General features: G+C 39.7%; 2 protein-coding genes across 3 annotated transcripts in view; both read left to right on the top strand.

Moving 5' to 3' along the window:
• Positions 1-5,936, top strand: part of LOC137193805 (MAGUK p55 subfamily member 7-like) — a 34,754-nt gene extending 28,818 nt beyond the window's left edge. For both annotated transcript variants that reach the window (XM_067605184.1, XM_067605185.1), the window contains exons 17-18: positions 2,918-3,058; positions 4,091-5,936. In XM_067605184.1, coding sequence (XP_067461285.1) covers positions 2,918-3,058; positions 4,091-4,321 — 372 coding nt within the window. In that variant the 3' untranslated portion in view covers positions 4,322-5,936. The remainder of the gene's footprint in view (positions 1-2,917; positions 3,059-4,090) is intronic.
• Positions 5,937-8,629: 2,693 nt separating this feature from the next.
• Positions 8,630-16,610, top strand: LOC137193803 (homeobox protein Mohawk-like). The gene is made up of 6 exons (XM_067605183.1): positions 8,630-9,152; positions 9,537-9,696; positions 9,824-9,977; positions 10,200-10,526; positions 15,155-15,188; positions 15,473-16,610. Exons 1-6 carry the CDS (start codon positions 8,923-8,925, stop codon positions 15,810-15,812), a joined length of 1,245 nt encoding a protein of 414 aa, XP_067461284.1. The 5' UTR covers positions 8,630-8,922; the 3' UTR covers positions 15,813-16,610.
• Positions 16,611-16,739: the final 129 nt, after the last annotated feature.

Genomic DNA, 16,739 nt, shown 5'->3' with positions numbered 1-16,739 from the left:
TTAGGTAAAACAGCTTTAATTAGTATTTTTAATGATTTTAATCTGCGTGTATGTTTGTTTTTGGAGAGGAGGAGACCTCTGTGGATAATTCAGCTCCCGTGAGAAACCTGGCGAACGTCTAGATCTTAAGTTATAAGAGAAATAAACCAAACAAGTGTTAGCAACAGCTCGGCTAACAGCCCGGTGGTCGCCGTACATCATCGGAGAAACACTGATTTTTTAGGTGAAACAGCTTCATTCAGTGTTTTTACCTGTAATCACCGGGTCCTTTTATTCTGGAGAGGAGGAGACCTCTGCAGGTAATTCGGCTTCCGATAAAAACATCCCGAATGATTAACACTGGAGTAATCCTATCCTGGTGAAGCTGGTTATTTAACAACTCCCATGATCCCTTGCTACTTCACACCGTCATCACACTCTGTCTTTTGTTATTGACAAATAACAAAAGACAGTGGCTGAAATTACATATTGTGTGTTTAAGTGGTTAAGAACACTGTTATTTGTTAGCTACAAAATACAACAAACAAAAAAAAAGTATAAACCGACTATTCCGCATCTAATTTTCAAATACACTCAGTCAGTTTATTGGGTTAGGGTTAGCTAAAATATATCTAGTATAATGCAACTAACCTGCAAGAATTACAACCTTGAGCCTTTAGCAGAGTAACACTACTTTTAGCATTGAATGTGTACCTGGCTCAACAGCTACTGATGTTAGTGGACGCTAGCAAACTAGCTAACTAGCTATCTCGTGTTCAGTTGGAGGGTGGGGGGTGTTGAGCGAGTGGGGTATGAAATAAAAAATGAATATTGCAGTCACATTTAAAAACTAAACCAATCGGATAAACATTTATTACATTACTTACATTTTATACTTTTTATCAAAAGCATGACTGATGAAATTTGCCATCATGAGTCTCAGAACAAGGTCATGGGCATAACAGAGGGGGGAAAATGATAGCTTAACATCAAAGCCACGAATTTAGCCTTTCCAGGCTATTAAAAAGCACAACCTACATAGTTAATGTTATTACATTACTACACCTAAAGTTAATGGAAATAGACTTAATTAAAGACATTTCAACTCACCTCCTGGTGCTGTAGCTCAGCAGGAAAAAATCCTCACTACACTCCACTCTCCTCCTTGAAGACAGTAACATTGAGTTGCTCTGCCTCAATTCATAGTCCGTTGTCAGGTATATAGACTCCCTCCACCGCTGGCAGTTTCTTTCTTGTTAACCACGAAGTGTCTATATTTTAGTTGGAATTCAAATATATGACTTATCTGCAGTGTTTACCTAGTAGATTATGTCCATGCTTCAACCTTGTCATGGATTAAAGAAGACAGTGTCTCTCAAGCTCAAAAGTCATGGCAACTATTTTTTTCTCTAGCTCCCACCACCCCTTCCCCTTTTTTTTCTATACTTTGTTTTCAACTGATATTTTACAAATCTAAGTTCAATCAACATGTACAGATCTGCTAAAAGTCTCAATAGTCAATGAATTACTGTACATTTAACTCATACAGATGAGTTCAAAATCCAAAGCTTGTCAGAGCTCTTTGAGTTAAAGATATATAAAATGGATAGATTCTAAAAATAAAAAGAACAGAAGAAACACTGTCCCACCACTGCAGGGTTCATTTCACATTGCCAGGCATTCCACACAGCTGGGAGTGATTGCATGGTGGGAAGCCAGTGAGGGATCATGTCTGTGTCGCTGCAACAGTGACTCTTACTGGTTGGTCTTACAATCAGGAGTGGGATCTTGAGGGTTTAGTGTGAACCTCTGCACGACTGAATGAACCTATGCCCTCCCAGTGGTATTGTGGGTAGCATATGGAGTTGGAGTTGGCCAAGGGCTGTGGTACACAAGAAACTGGCCAATCCCAAATTTAGATAAAAAGAGAATAGATAAATTGAAACAGTATAATAAACGGTGTAAGGGCTGTTAATCAGCCACACATTTTTAGCTGTTTACAATCTCCTATTGATCATCACATTTAGTTCCCACAGAAACATGGATTGCAGGTCCTCATGGTTCCATCATGTAAATATAACCAAAATATAACACAGAAATATTCAGTAGCATCATTTAACATTATTAATAGCTGTACACATTGTTACAGATTCTTGATGGCATATTATATTAAACAGGATTTTTGTTTTCAAAAATAAGCCAAATTTTCAGGCCCCTACCTAACCATATGTAACCTGTCACCATCTTAGTTAAAATAGTATATAAAATCAGAACACTGGCTGACATTTGGCCCAGTAACGTTAGCAAGACTTCCCAAGTGATGGGGAACATTGTATGTATACAAGAGATTTATTCTTCTTCTGTGGCAGTAAACACAACACATCGCCACACTGATAAGTGTGCTATAGTCAGAGCCTAACAAGATATTTGGGTCTGACAAACAGTATTGTTGACTTAAACACAATAAACAGCATGACTATGACTATGTCCAGGCACTTCCCAAAGACACACACACACTCTCACACACACCAGAGGAGCCTTTTATAGGAGAGATATAAGCCAAGCTACAACACCAACTCACGCGGAAACTCTCTCAAAGGGGCATGAATGTACTTCTAGTGACTGTTAACGCCCTGCTGGACTCCCTGTCTTCTCAGCAAAGACACAGAGAGCCCAACAGTCGCTGTTCATGTCTGATAAGCACATGACCGCACAACACAAGGGGTGCCTCACACACTTGTTTGATCCCCCTCATACCACCAATTCCTCTGTTGCATTTTTTACATATACTGGGAGGGAGGGTTCTAGCAGAATGTGACGGTGTACTTAATCTTTATAGATTATTTGGAGCAGTAAGCCAACCTTCCCAAAGCTTGGTGTATACATAGGTCTTCCAGCCTACATCTAATCTCCTAATTGTTTGTCTTTGTCACTGCAGAAAATAAAGCATGCCTACACATCTGAATTCAAACCCTATGTGGTGTTTGTGAAGCCCCCACGTATCGAGGAGCTACGTCTCACCAGACGAAGAGCTAAATTCATCTGTGACGAGGACCCGAACCCAGTCAGGATCTTTTCAGTAAGAGAAACTAGAACTTAAAACCCTCAAAACACACATATGAAGTCAGGTGCATGTGTGTCTTGTAACAGGGCAGTGTGAGGTCAAACACCCTGGCCTCAATACACCCACCCCACCCCACAGACATACACACACACACAAACCTAAATTCACTTACTCATGCACACACCTTGCCTTGCTCGTGGTTGACCCTGTGGTTTGCGTTTAAGAGACATTTAAGAGACAGGGGGAGTTACAAGGCTGCTTGGTGGGTGGTTTCTTGTTCCGTAACTAACAGGTAAATACACTTTTTTTCCTGATGTTGAAGAGCTACATCTGTGTGTGTATAAGTAATGAATTAAAAGATGAGGGAGGGGTTTTACGTTGCTATGGTGGTATAAAAAAAAAAGTGCATGTTTGACCGTACATGTGTTTTAAACTGGACAAAAATATGCTAGGTCACTTTCATAATGCCCATCTGGCTTCTCATTCAGTGTTTGACCCTGGCTGCCTATGTTGCCCTTATTAAACCCATGAGGTCACACACCTGTGTCTCAGCCTAGCTTGAGGTTGCCCACTGCCAAGCACCACAGCCCTTGGAGAGTTCAGGCATATCTTATAGGGCCGCGCTTTCGACTTGTACTACAGCTGGTGTGAAAAGGCTTCTTATCCTCTCCTCTCAGCATGTAACGATGTGCTACGCTTTGGTCAGTATAGTTGAACGGTCCTGTGGATCTGTTCCATATCCTGTTAACAGTATGTGCAGATTTTTCTAAAACAACTTCTAGGAGGATGTTTTTGTCACCATGTGGTCAGACTGTAGCTATTCTGTTCCATCACCAGTATTTGTCAATTTAACAATGAACTCATCAATGTCATTGCTTTCTTTTGTTATTGCTCCTTCACTGTAGAGGTAAAACTGAATGCTAAATCAAAGCGCATTTCTTCTTTTGCTTGACTGTTAGTCAACAGTGACACAAATCAAACCAACTGACAACCAAATCTGTCATTCTAAAAATACATTTGATTTACTCAAGTGTTTTTTTTTCACAGGAGGAGGATTTTGAAGAAATGCTTGACTCGGCTGAAACCATGGAGAACCACTACGGTCATCTGTTTGATAAGGTGATTGTTAACGGAGATATCGCCATGGCTTTCAGAGAGCTCAAGGCAGACCTCAAGCGGATAGAAGAGGCAGAAGTCCAGTGGATTCCTACAGAGTGGGTTTGCTCCTCGCCAACAAAAGCGCGGAGAAGTTGTGGTCATTTGAGCGGCTGGATTTGAACTTTGATCTTTTATTTAGACACCAAGATGACTACAGTGTAGTGAAGTTTCCCCTGGTCGAAGAACACAGTCGTGTTGTGCTTGGATGAGGATTATATGAATGTTTTTATTTAAAGTTTAAAATTAGTATATATATAATGTAAAGCACCCTGAACATTTAATTTTTGTCATATTTTAATTTTATTCCCATTTGTAAACAAGTCCTGGGATTACCACAGTTTTCCATAGTGTCCCTTAGTGTGTAGCTAATTAGGCAAACAGAATCCATCTCTCTCTCTCTCTCCCTCTGTCTGTCTCAGAGCCAGTTTTTCTGTTGGCATTTACTGAACGCCGGTTCGCCGGACAAAGAAAAAAAAAAAAGTAAACTCTCCAGAGCTTGTGGCTGAGTGTAATCCTTCCCTGCCAAGTCACAAACATCAGCATGTAATTATTCTGACAGCTGCTGCACTTCAATTAACTGTAATGCACACCAGAGAAATATTATTAGTAGCAGTCAGGGAGACGTTTTGCCAACAACATGCTGCACAAAATAGGGACACAAGATAACATTTAATTAAATCCTTCAGATGAGGCAGAATGAAAACCTGTTTCATGGCTGTAAGTTGCAGAACTGTGTTCATATTGTGTATGTATGCTTTAACCACTGTGTATGTTTCACAATTATTACAGCAGACATGGTAGAATACAGGCTTTGTGTATTTTTTAGCACCATACACTATATATTCTATTTTGGATCTTTAATCCTGGGCTCTTTTTTTATACAAAAGCAATATTGAGAGATTTTAAAATAATTGGTAGCAACTCATCTTTAGTGACACTCCATTAACAAATACTCATATTTGAGCATCACTGCTGCCTGTAGGGTGCACATTCTACTGTTCTCCTTCACACGAGCTGCCTAATCTAATACTTTCTGATGGCTGCATTCCTCTAAATTTGTGGTGTTTCCTTCCTCTTTTTGGATGCTGTGCTCAATTGGGTGTGAAGGAGTGTTAATGTGTCTATCATGTCGTGTTTGGGAGGAAGAGGGAGCAGCATGATGTGGCGAGACGGTAATGGCTTTCTAGGGACTCAGGCCTTTGCAGACGTACGGGGAGAAAGTTACGACCGCACATAAAAGCATACTGTAAAAGCATGGTGGGGTTTGACATGGTGGATTAGGCTACAGGGATAAAGAGCATACCATAAAGTCTCAGGTATTTATTTTACTTTGGCAATGTCAAACACAATTCAGTACATTAAGAAGATGGTAGCACAGATGGAGGAGTGGAGATGCACTCGTCAGTGTGTCTTCATGTCTGGTCACCAAAACGTACAAACGAGACTGTCAGGACCACTGTTACACTTCTGCCAGGCCTGAAAGCCTGAGCTCAGCCAAGCATGGCAGTATAATTTCATCACACCACTGAGAATCTGCAGACACCCTCTGAGATCATAACAATGCCATTAAAGACACCAGAGTGGTCCAATGAAAACCCACCGTTTTATGTTCACTGCAGCTCCCACTTCAAACATTACACAGAAGTATGATGTCAATTGGTTTCGGATAATTTGGCTCAATCATGTAACTGTCTATTTGAAGTATGTAAAAATAAATATGAGTGATGTTAAACTATATCTGCATCGTTGCATGAGATATTAATAACTTTTAAACACCCAACACAGTAAAGCACATGCTAAAAGTATATGGGAGTAAATTAAACCAAGTGAAATCAGGAAGGGGAAAGGTTTTCACATGCAAAGTATTGTAAATTCAAAGACAAAGTCATCTACTAACAACTATGTAGTGATGGTGACACATTAAAGTGAGAATACGTAACCTTTGAATAAAGAAATAACACAATCCTCCTCCTACAAATGAGAAGTCCAGATGAAACGGCATTTCAAGAGTATCTAACTTCCGTATTGTGAAGTATTTCTGAGTGAAACAGGACAGACAGGCCGGACATAACTTTGGGAGGAATTTGATTCGAATGTTGAAAAGTGGGCGTGTCATAATGAATCTTAGCTCTGTTCCACTAAAAGTTAAAGACTGATTGATGGGTGGATGTCATGATATTACTGGTTGAAACTGGTTGGTTCACGCCTACGTAAGCGCATGTCATATTTTGACGAGGAAGAAACATGATTGGATTTTGATGTAAGAAAACAGAAGAATGGGATTCAATTTGTATCATAATAATTGAACAAAATCTCCCAAAAATCAAAAAAAAAAAAATGTTGGTTGAAAGCAAATAAAAATAAATTTAAAGAAAGAAAAACTTACAATAAAACTATACAAGAGTACTACATTTGATTACAGTATTCTCCACTTTTCTTTTACTGATCAGGAATTCTCTTTTGTGGTCACTTTTTTCAGTTTTACTGCTTAAATTTTTCAGTTCTGACACAAAGCTCTCTTGTGGGCAGGTGTCATAGGACTGCATCCCCATTGGCCAATTACTTTTGAAGGGACAGGTCAATGGTAAGTTGAACTGCTTGTTGCACTTCCAGACCATCGACCTGTCCCTCCAAAAGTTGCCAATGGGATTTCAGCTCTGTAACACCTACCTACATGAGAGCTTTGTGCCAAAACTGTGAAAAAAGGTTGATGACAATGATGAGAGTACACCAAAACAGTAAAGTTGCAATTCAACATTGAACTGAGAGACACTAAGCACTTTGTATCTGAGGAGAACTAGCTAAGTGATAGATCTCCATGCCTTAATTCATCATTACCAGCAACACTTTTCACATTACACAAATTTGATCCATTGTTGATAAAGAAATATCAATTAGTGCAGCTTTACAACAACTGACTCAAGACAATCATGGGAATTTTCCTGTGATTTCTACTTGTGGACACAGTGGCCGCTGTTCAGCAAAAGTTACAAAGTGTTGGCATGTAAAAGCATGAAACGCCCACTGACAAATATTAACAATAACTGTCAATATGAAAAATTAGCAAAAGTTATTTCTTCTGGATATCTGATATTAAAAAAACAATTCCTTCAATACGCTTTGTTAGATGTTTGGTCCTATGCCTGATGCCTGGTGAAGACACACACACATGTGCCAAACTATCCAAACAAGAAGAGATATATGTCCTTCCACAGTGGTTTTTACAGGTCTCCTGGCTGTTGAATGTAGGTGTGTTCCCAGCTAATATCAACAGTTGAGCTGGCGAACATATCACAGAGGGACAGAGTAAATGGTGTGTGATAGCATGTAGCATTCTCCAACCACTGCTGAGGAATGTGAGCGAGGAATTTACTGCACCTAACGGGGATGCTTCTGGTCCATGTGTTTTTCAGCTTTGAAACCATTGAAACTGAGCCTCCCCACTGATACTGCTGAATTATGAACAGGGATGAGAGTTATAAAGTCCTTTAATATGTTCAACGGTTGAACAAGTGCCACTCAGACTTTGGCCATAACCATCAAAAGTTTCAACTGTAGGCAGGAAGAGCAAAAACATATTTTATCACTTTTGTTTGCTTAAGGATTATCAAGTTATGGTTTTGCATGGCAAAGTCATTACTGTATATCCAAACAGTCTTACATAAGAATGTTTAGATGTGAAGAGGAAAAACATACGTGGTTGACAGCTAAAGTTGAACCATTAAGTCCTTGAGTGTTGGGCCCAGTGCCCACATGTTGTCATATTGTTACATTAATGACAAGGCTTAGCTTCTGTCACACCCAGTTTTTTTCATAACTTTTCCCTGTTTCTAAATGCAACAACAAAACAGAGACACTGGCAAATATGTGCATTTTTATTGGATTATCACTGCTCAGACTGCAGACAGTGTAAAAAATGCACAATTCTGACACTCAAATGCACATGGCCACACACTTACAGACTCAAAAATATGCGACCCAGACATGCAACACTGGCTGAAGATTACATGTAGGCAAAGATAGATTTCATTTTCCAGTGCTTGTGTTGACTTCATTATGGACCAATTTGTACTGAAATCCACGATCCGCTGCCTACCACGCGGCACAGCTTGGTGGTTTTACTGGTTATTAGGAACCTTGTAATTACACCCATAAATTTCCAGAATCCCCTGGTAAAACATGTACTATTATTTGCTGACGCGATTTTTGGTAAAACCACAAGCTCCATGAGATTCGTGTGCCTCATGTAGAAAATATGAGAGCATGTCAAACTGCTTAGCACAGGCTGCAGTCACACCAGACAAAATCTCACTAGTAAATCTAATGACCACATTTGCTGATATTCTTACATGTGCAATATTTTGCATATCGTGGGGTGGTACCACTGCTTCTGCTGCTGCACAGCAAGCTTTTTCCTCACAGAGCTCTCCAGAGAAGTGATTGGACGGCAGGAGAGCCAATAGGCAGCAGAGCAGCAGGTTATTTGAACTCTCCACAGGCAGCTCAACTAAACCAGACAACATCCTCTGACTTTTCAAACATTATTCTCTCATAAGTAACTGTGAGACTGTCATCATCTGTCTGCTCGGGCCACTCCGGCTGCTCGTCTGGGCTTAGAGAAAAGACCAAGGGAAACTTTTTCACCTCTTTTTCATTACTTTTACATCAAGTGTATCCAGGATGGGAATCTACTGCATCCATTTACATTTGGAAGTCTGCTGATGCACCTGTTGATTGTGGAAAAATCTGCGTGTTTAAGAATGAACAAAGTTGCTGTGATGACGTCTGACACTCTGCTTCATTTGGAGGACAGCAGAAGAGCAGAGGAGAGGAGCAGATTGAACTGTGTAGACATAGCTCAAACCAATTTAACAGACGGGCAGAACACAGACCTGCTGCGATGCCAGGAGACCACTGAAAGCAGCTCTCCCATAAAGTACAGAAGATATGGGTACGCTCCTTTTGTCTGTGTTGGAAATATGCAGTTTAATGTTTTAATGGTATTAAAAAAAGGGTTGTTTTCTGTGTTACAATTATTGAATGCAGTTTTATTACTATTAATATTAATATTAAAAGACAATATGTCATGCTAAAATGTTGTTGATCTGTCTTTTGGATAGAAAAGTTCTTTATAGTTCTTTAGACATAGAGGATAAGATTAAGATTTACCATAATAGATTGATTGCATGATATTGTGTTATCATATGTATGTGATTAGGAGAAGCTTTTGCAGGCAGAACAGCTTCAAGATGTTTGGTTTATCAATATCATAGTACCAAACAAAGGCAATGTAGTGGCCTTCGTGAATCTATTAGGTGATTCTTGACTCCTCCAGGTCTCGTTTGGGTGGGGTCAAAGTTCGCCACAAGAGACAGGTGCTGCAGGACATGGCCCGACCCTTGAAACATTGGTTGTACAAACACCGGGACAACCCATACCCCACCAAGACTGAGAAGGTCCTACTGGCTCTGGGCTCACATATGACACTGGTACAGGTGAGGCAAGCACATGCAAGTCATGGAGGTGTGAAATAAAAATGTTTAGCATGCTCAGGGCTGTGTTGATATATTTTGTCACTTAACATTAAGCCAGTGCTGTCATGTATCAATGGAATGTGTGCAGGTTTCAAACTGGTTTGCAAATGCCCGGCGGAGGCTGAAGAACACAGTGAGACAGCCAGACCTGAGCTGGGCCCTAAGGATCAAACTCTACAATAAATACATCCAGGGAAACGCTGAGAGGCTGAGTGTGTGCAGTGATGACACAAATTCAGATGGTAAGGGCGGGTGTATTTAAGTTATTAGTTTATTACATAGGTGGAATCAACAAACGTCAGAAGACTGGATTTAGATGTATAACTTTGACTACTGAACCAGCAATGTTATCATTATTTGTAACATCTTGTGTTTTCATATGTTCATTTGAACTGGTAGAATTTGAAATAGGTCACAGTTTTGTTTAAGTATTCATTACTTACATTTGTTTCTGTTTAATGCAGATGAAGAATGTCCCTTACAAACACCTATCAGCCAATCAGACTTTGGCAGGTCATCTTCCCACAAGAGTGTACTCAAGAAACAGGGTATGGCCGACTCCGCCAACAGTGACGACAGCGCGTCGCACCCATCCAAGTACAAGAGCAGTTTACTGAATCGGTATCTGAACGACACCCTGCGGCATATGATGGCGACGAAGGCCGATGGCGTCACCGCAGCCCGCAAGAGGAGAAGCCACTCTGAGTCATTCAGCTCCAACGAATGTGATCGAGATGTTGTCTCCCCGGCGTCGTCCTATGAAACAGAGACCAACTTTGTCTATCACATGGGTGAGAGATGTCAGTTTTTGCCTCTGTGAGGGACATTAAACAAATAAGACTAAAGCTTTACTACTTTAATGGAAAAATTGTCATTTTATCTCAAAATCTCAACTCATTATAAGTGAATAGAATCGGGGAAAACTTACAATAATGCAAACATCATGCGCAACATCATATCAACTGAACATTTTGCATAAATCATGATGAGTTAAGTATATACAACATAGAGGGTAGATTAGGAGGAAAAGATACGATAGCACCCCCTGTCCACAGAAATCATTAAAGCATCCTCCTTGTTAATTGCAGATTTATGTTGAATGTGAAGTTAAGTGTCAGTTTAACTACTCTCCTTCCCCTTAGTTCATTTTTAACACACCACTGTGTACTGTAAAATAAGAACAGAATGAACAGAAACTTCCACATGGCTCCTCAGAGCTCCTTGACATTAATAAATCTCTGGAATTCCACTGAAAGTCAGAAGCTCTGCAAGATTCAATTATAAAGTTTCAGTGAAACTGGGAGGGAGTTTGACACCTGGTTGCCCTTTCAGACCTATAGGGAGCACAGCACACTGACAAGCCTCAAATCCGCTAAGGCACAGGAGCCAAAGCCTTTACAAACATTACTAATAAAGACTCATGCAGACGCTGAAATCCCTCATTTTAAAATTGGATGGAGTTCGTGCTGGCTGCTGCTGCGCACCGCAAATATCATTTCCATATACTAGAATGTGCCATTTGTTCCGCCTCAGCTTCTTGCCATGGTGGAAATGTCCAGTCCAGTCTCAAGGACAATTACAGAATGTCTGAGACTTTATTCTTCCCAGGGTGAGAAGTGGAAACCTCAGCCAAAACATAGAAATGGAGCAGTCTGTCAGTAAAGCACTGAAGATGTCTCGTAGAGCGACTGTCAGAGCCACCACTCAGCTGTGAGACCATGCAGAGCAAGATCACTAACATGCATTTGGCTTTTCCCATCAGTGTTTGATGGTGTAGCTTTGCTTCCTTGACTCATGTGCTTTGGCAGTGTGTTCCCCCCTAAACTAACACTAAAGTGTTAGTTTCCTACTCAAGATCAATATAAATTTACATTACATGACTAGAGTTGTGAAAAGATTTTTGAAACCAGTTCTACTCTTTGGCACCTCTCATAAGTTTCACTCTTAAATTGAACAAGACATGCTTTAAATTCCTTTTCTATTATTTTAGGTTTTCCTGGAAAACAATAAAGCCTAGTTCCATCAATGGATTTTGTTGTAGTATGTGAAGCTTAATCTGTATTCTGGAAACTGCAGTTTCACGTCAAATTCCCTACAGATTGCTAACTTGAAATATTGGAGGATATTTCATAATCTAAACAGACTCGTATTTTTGACATGGTACAAGAACTATTAAACAGATACTGAATCATTTTGAAATCATAATTAGTGTTTATATGAATTATATAATGGCAATATAAGGCTTCTCTTTACCTCATTCATTACTGATTTGTGTACTGTAAATATAAGCTACCGCCAGCCACCGGTTAGCTTAAGTTAGCACAAAGATTTCAAACAGGAGAAACAGTTAGCATGGGTCTGACCAAAAGTAACAAAAATTGGCTGCCAGCACCTGTGAAGTTCACTAATTAAGCTGTACAAAAACTGAAGTATAAAACCAATTTTCATTTTTTACAGGGAGACTCCAAATAAGCCAGGCTAGCTGTTTCCCTCTATTTTCAGTCTTAGTTTCATATTTACTGTATGGTATCGATATTCTCATTTAACCACGGGAAGAAAGCGGATAAGCCTATTTCAAAAAATGGTGAAGTGTTCATTTATGTCATTACACTCTTACTTCAAATCATATTTCTTTTGGAGTAATTTTGGGTGTCTTTCACAAACTATGTGGACATCACTGTTGAAATGTTTGTGCAAACTTTTAATGTATCCTGCTGGTCATTTTAAGGGTGTTTGCAACCCATTACGCTTCCTCCATGGAGGTCAAGTGGAAAGTCAGGCTGCCAGATTCATGACAGGCCTAACACCATTAACACGTTTATACTCCACCCAGGAGACGGCTAAAACAGTCACTAAACATCAAGTGATGGACTAGTAAGTGATGCCACTACACAGCGTCTTACAAGGGTGCTTAAAACATATCAGTCTGAATCCCACCGACAGTAAACATGGCGTGACGTTGCTATTTACGGTACAGAAATGTGAATGTGACAACTAAGTAACATAAGATGTGGTAGGCTACTTGCATAAAATTCAGAATTTCCCCTAAAAAGGTTGGAGAGCCATAAATGTGACTAAAAATGTGTTTTATTGGACACAGAGCACCAAATAACATATCTGGACAGACGCCATGCTGCGTATTCCTCCCATTTTGTTTCAAATGAAAACACGCATGCTGAGAGGGGAGTCTCTTGTTCGCAAATACATATCCGCATTGAGGAGATAAGTAGTTACATTGTTTTCTCAGTACACAGTTGTTTTCCAGTAACACACCTGAGACTGACTGAGAGTCATTGACATTAGGATATGAGGGGATTCAAATCCATATTATGGGAGACCACCGAAGACATAAATCAGCTCATGTAGACATTTTTTCATTGTGAGAGGGTTACATAGAAGATTTATGATGGTAATAGAGAGCTAAATCCCATAATATACAGATAATAGGCTAAGTTTCATATGGAAGGAATAGTTTTCCCCAAAATAGTTTATTTGAGGAAATGACTTGCTTTCTTGCAGGGGGAAAGATAAACTCTCATGTCTGTCTGTTCAATATGAAGCTGGAGCCAGGAGACGGTTAGCTTAGCTTAGCCTAAAGACCGGAAACAGTGGAAAACAGCATTTTTTTCATTTGTGCAAAAACTGAAGTCTAACAATACCAAGTTATGACTATTTCTTGATGATTTCTTAAAGTCCCCCTCCATTCAAAAATGTTTTTCTTCTTGTTCCTACAGTTGAATGTTTGAGCTTCACTGTGCAGAATGATGTATGTGCAGAGTTTGACACTAGACGGCTGTGTTCAAATTCATCTAATGAAGGGGGAAATATGTCTGTACTCATCGAAAATCTGATTTTAATGGGTGGGTCTATGAGCAGGATTTGTGACATCACATTTAGTTTGGAGCCAATCCTGGTCCAGTATGCAAATGACACAAGTGTGATATGGAAACTTTAAAACTTTACACTGAGAATGGACTTTCAGTGAAGTAGGAGACATCTTGTGTCCAACAGTTAAACTTTTAAATTAAAAAATATTTGCATTTCTGGAATTTTTAATGAGGGAGAAAGAGTAGATGTAAGGATTTTAAAGTGACAATATCACACACACATTATTGTTCCAAGCAGAGTATTTTTGTATGTCTTAGTACATGTCTGACGGGAATCTTTAAGTTACTCTAACATGAAATTATAACTATACTGCACCACTGCAGTACAATGTAATATCAAAAAAGCAGCAAGCAGCTTCATTACCTCTTGTAAAATTTTGTTGTAACTGATCCCTGCTGTAAATTTGAAACTCACCAGAGGTAAAAAAAACAATGTTTTTTTTTCTTGGTAATAAATACAAAAGAGGCACAGAAGTACTTTCTTGGCAAAGCATATTATGGCTAAAGAGAGAAATGCTTAGGGACGTTCGGTAGCAAAAAAGCATAAAATAGCAAAATGATTTACGATCAACAAGTAGTTGCTTTTGGCTCTGGCATGGCTTAAGAAATAAGAGACAAGGATGTTTCGGGCTGTTAGCGTTGAAAGACTGTGCTTCACACTGGGCCTCTAATTTCTCTGTCTATTGCTCTCTGAAGAAAAATCCGTTTTGACCAGCTTTTATCTGCTCCAATGAAAAAAGGCAATATTCCAAAGCTGAAATGGAAAATATGTTCTACATATATTTCATGCTTATGCACAGAACACAAACAGAAATTGTGCAAGCAATATAAAATGACTCCAGTTTCTTAAGCTCCTGCTTCTGAATTAGCCAGAGATTTATTTCAGAGCATTGTGAAAGAATGACTAATCCTCCCTTAATCACACATGTAATGGGGGTCTCAAGTATTCATTCATAAGAAAAACTCTTGCCCATTGGTATTCAAACAAAGATGTAGATGTGGTTGGGCAGTTGGGGACAATGAATGACACACAGTACACTAGCTTTACAGGTGCTAGCAGAGTTTTGGAAACCAGAAAATAAAGTGTCTGTCCTCATGACACATTGCAGATATCAGATTTTTTTTTCCCCTTCTGAAAAGCTCAAGAGAAACACTGCATTTCATTTGTTTTGGCCAGAGTAGCTGAGCACAGGCAGACTGCTGCACTTCACTGAGTCAAACCTTTCTGGCCCAGCTAAAAGACATCCAGACAGATACAGGGGACAGACAAGTAGTAACTGTTTACAAAAATGTACTAACACTTGCATTTGGGAGCATGTATTGTACGCATGAACAAACACACACTAAGCCAATGCATTCACAGGCAAGCAGTCACACACGTGCTATGAATTAAAAGCATTCATACGTTAATACTGCGTATGTAGTTTAACCCAAACACTGATTGTCCTGTGGATATTCTGTTTGCAATTTCACCGTTGTCAGGTAAACTGATTAATGGCATATTTAAGTAAATTCTTTCTCCTCTCTTGCAGACACAGTGGAGTATACTTCAACTAAATGTGACAGGTAATTGTAATTTTTCATTGCTCAATCTGCAAGCACATCAGCTGTTTGCACTTTTCAACTTTCATCAGATTGAAAAGTAATACCTTTTGTAGTGTCTCTTGGCAGTTGCTGAAATCGAATCACCACCTTGTATTGATATTATTCTGGCTTTATATCGAGGAGATCTCCAAGCAAATGAACAATTTCTTCAGTGGATTTTGAAAATTGCTGATTTTTTCAGGTTAATATAGGCAGATTCAATATCACACTTCATATACAGCTGTTTTTCTTTTATATATTAACAGTGATAAGCAGCAGGACAGAGGACAGCAGAGACGAGACGACCAAGGCTGGAGGGAGATCCACGCTGCCGTGGCTCTGACCGACTTGGCCCAGGGTCAGAGCTGCACAGCAGACCAGAGCAGCGTGACGGTGCCTAGTGCTGCCACAGGGTTGTGCTGCACCCGGGAGCCCTTCTCCGTTACGAGGACCAATATCATAGACAGGATGTGCATCACAGGGCCCACCTCTGCTCTGAGGCAGAGCTGCACCGCTGGGCCCACACTCACCAGCCGCATCATCCAGAAGTCCTCTCATATCTCTGAGGTCCAGACTGTCAAAGTGGTCCTGGCAAACAGTGTGTAGGCATTTAAAGTGAGCATCTGGTCTAAGCACTTAATTCCGTACAGGAAAACCATATGCTTAAATGACCTGTGTGTTACAATGTCTGTACAGCCTCTGAGACCATTATTTTGCAATGCTGATAAAATTTGACGTTTTCAATCATTTTTATATTGTAAAATGGAAAAACTAACCTAATATAGTTGAATGTTTTCTTTATGTCCCTAATGTCTTCCTATTGCCCTCTGTTGCAGTAAGTTATATTAACTTCCACGAGACTGGATTATTGTCCAATGCTTGAGTTTGACAGCAGCTATTTGAATAAACCCAATGTGAAATTTGTTGACCAGTCTTTTGCTTTACAGTAAATCACTGCTTTGCAGTGGCTGAAACTGCATAGTTGTGTTTTACTGAACTGTATTTAGTGGCAGTTTTCATGTGTGCACTTGTAGGTCATTATATATTTTCAAATTGTGTTTTAAAAGCTTGTAATGTTGGCAGAAGAGTCGCATACTGAACTGAGCAGAGAGGCAGGTTTCAAGCAGAGTGCTGAGGTTAAAGCTCCTGTGACGAGCATCAATCCAGATGAAGACGAATCAATAAATCAGCAGATGTCTGTGAAATTTGAAAGATGAGGATGAAAACTCATACGGGACACGTTGCAGTTTTCTGGTACAAACTTGAAGCTGCTACAATCAATATTTTCTGGTAATAATGAATCAAATGACTGTGTAAATGGAAAGGGGTCACTCATATTAATCCACAGATAATTAAGTTAACTCCTCAGTTGGGTTCCTCTCAGCTCTCTGGAGCTTGATAGCAACTTTTAGTGCATTGTTTTGGTTATGCAGTCCACAACTTTTCTGTTTTGGTTTGTTCTCATTCTTATTGAGTCGTTTTTGACCATAAACGGCAGCTGTTGTCAGAATGAAAGCTCCAAAAACCAACTGA

The sequence above is a fragment of the Thunnus thynnus genome, chromosome 12 (assembly GCF_963924715.1).
Source record: "Thunnus thynnus chromosome 12, fThuThy2.1, whole genome shotgun sequence".
NCBI lineage: Eukaryota > Metazoa > Chordata > Actinopteri > Scombriformes > Scombridae > Thunnus > Thunnus thynnus.
The sequence above is the reverse complement of the archived record's forward strand: the minus strand, read 5'-3'. Positions and strand labels throughout refer to the sequence as shown.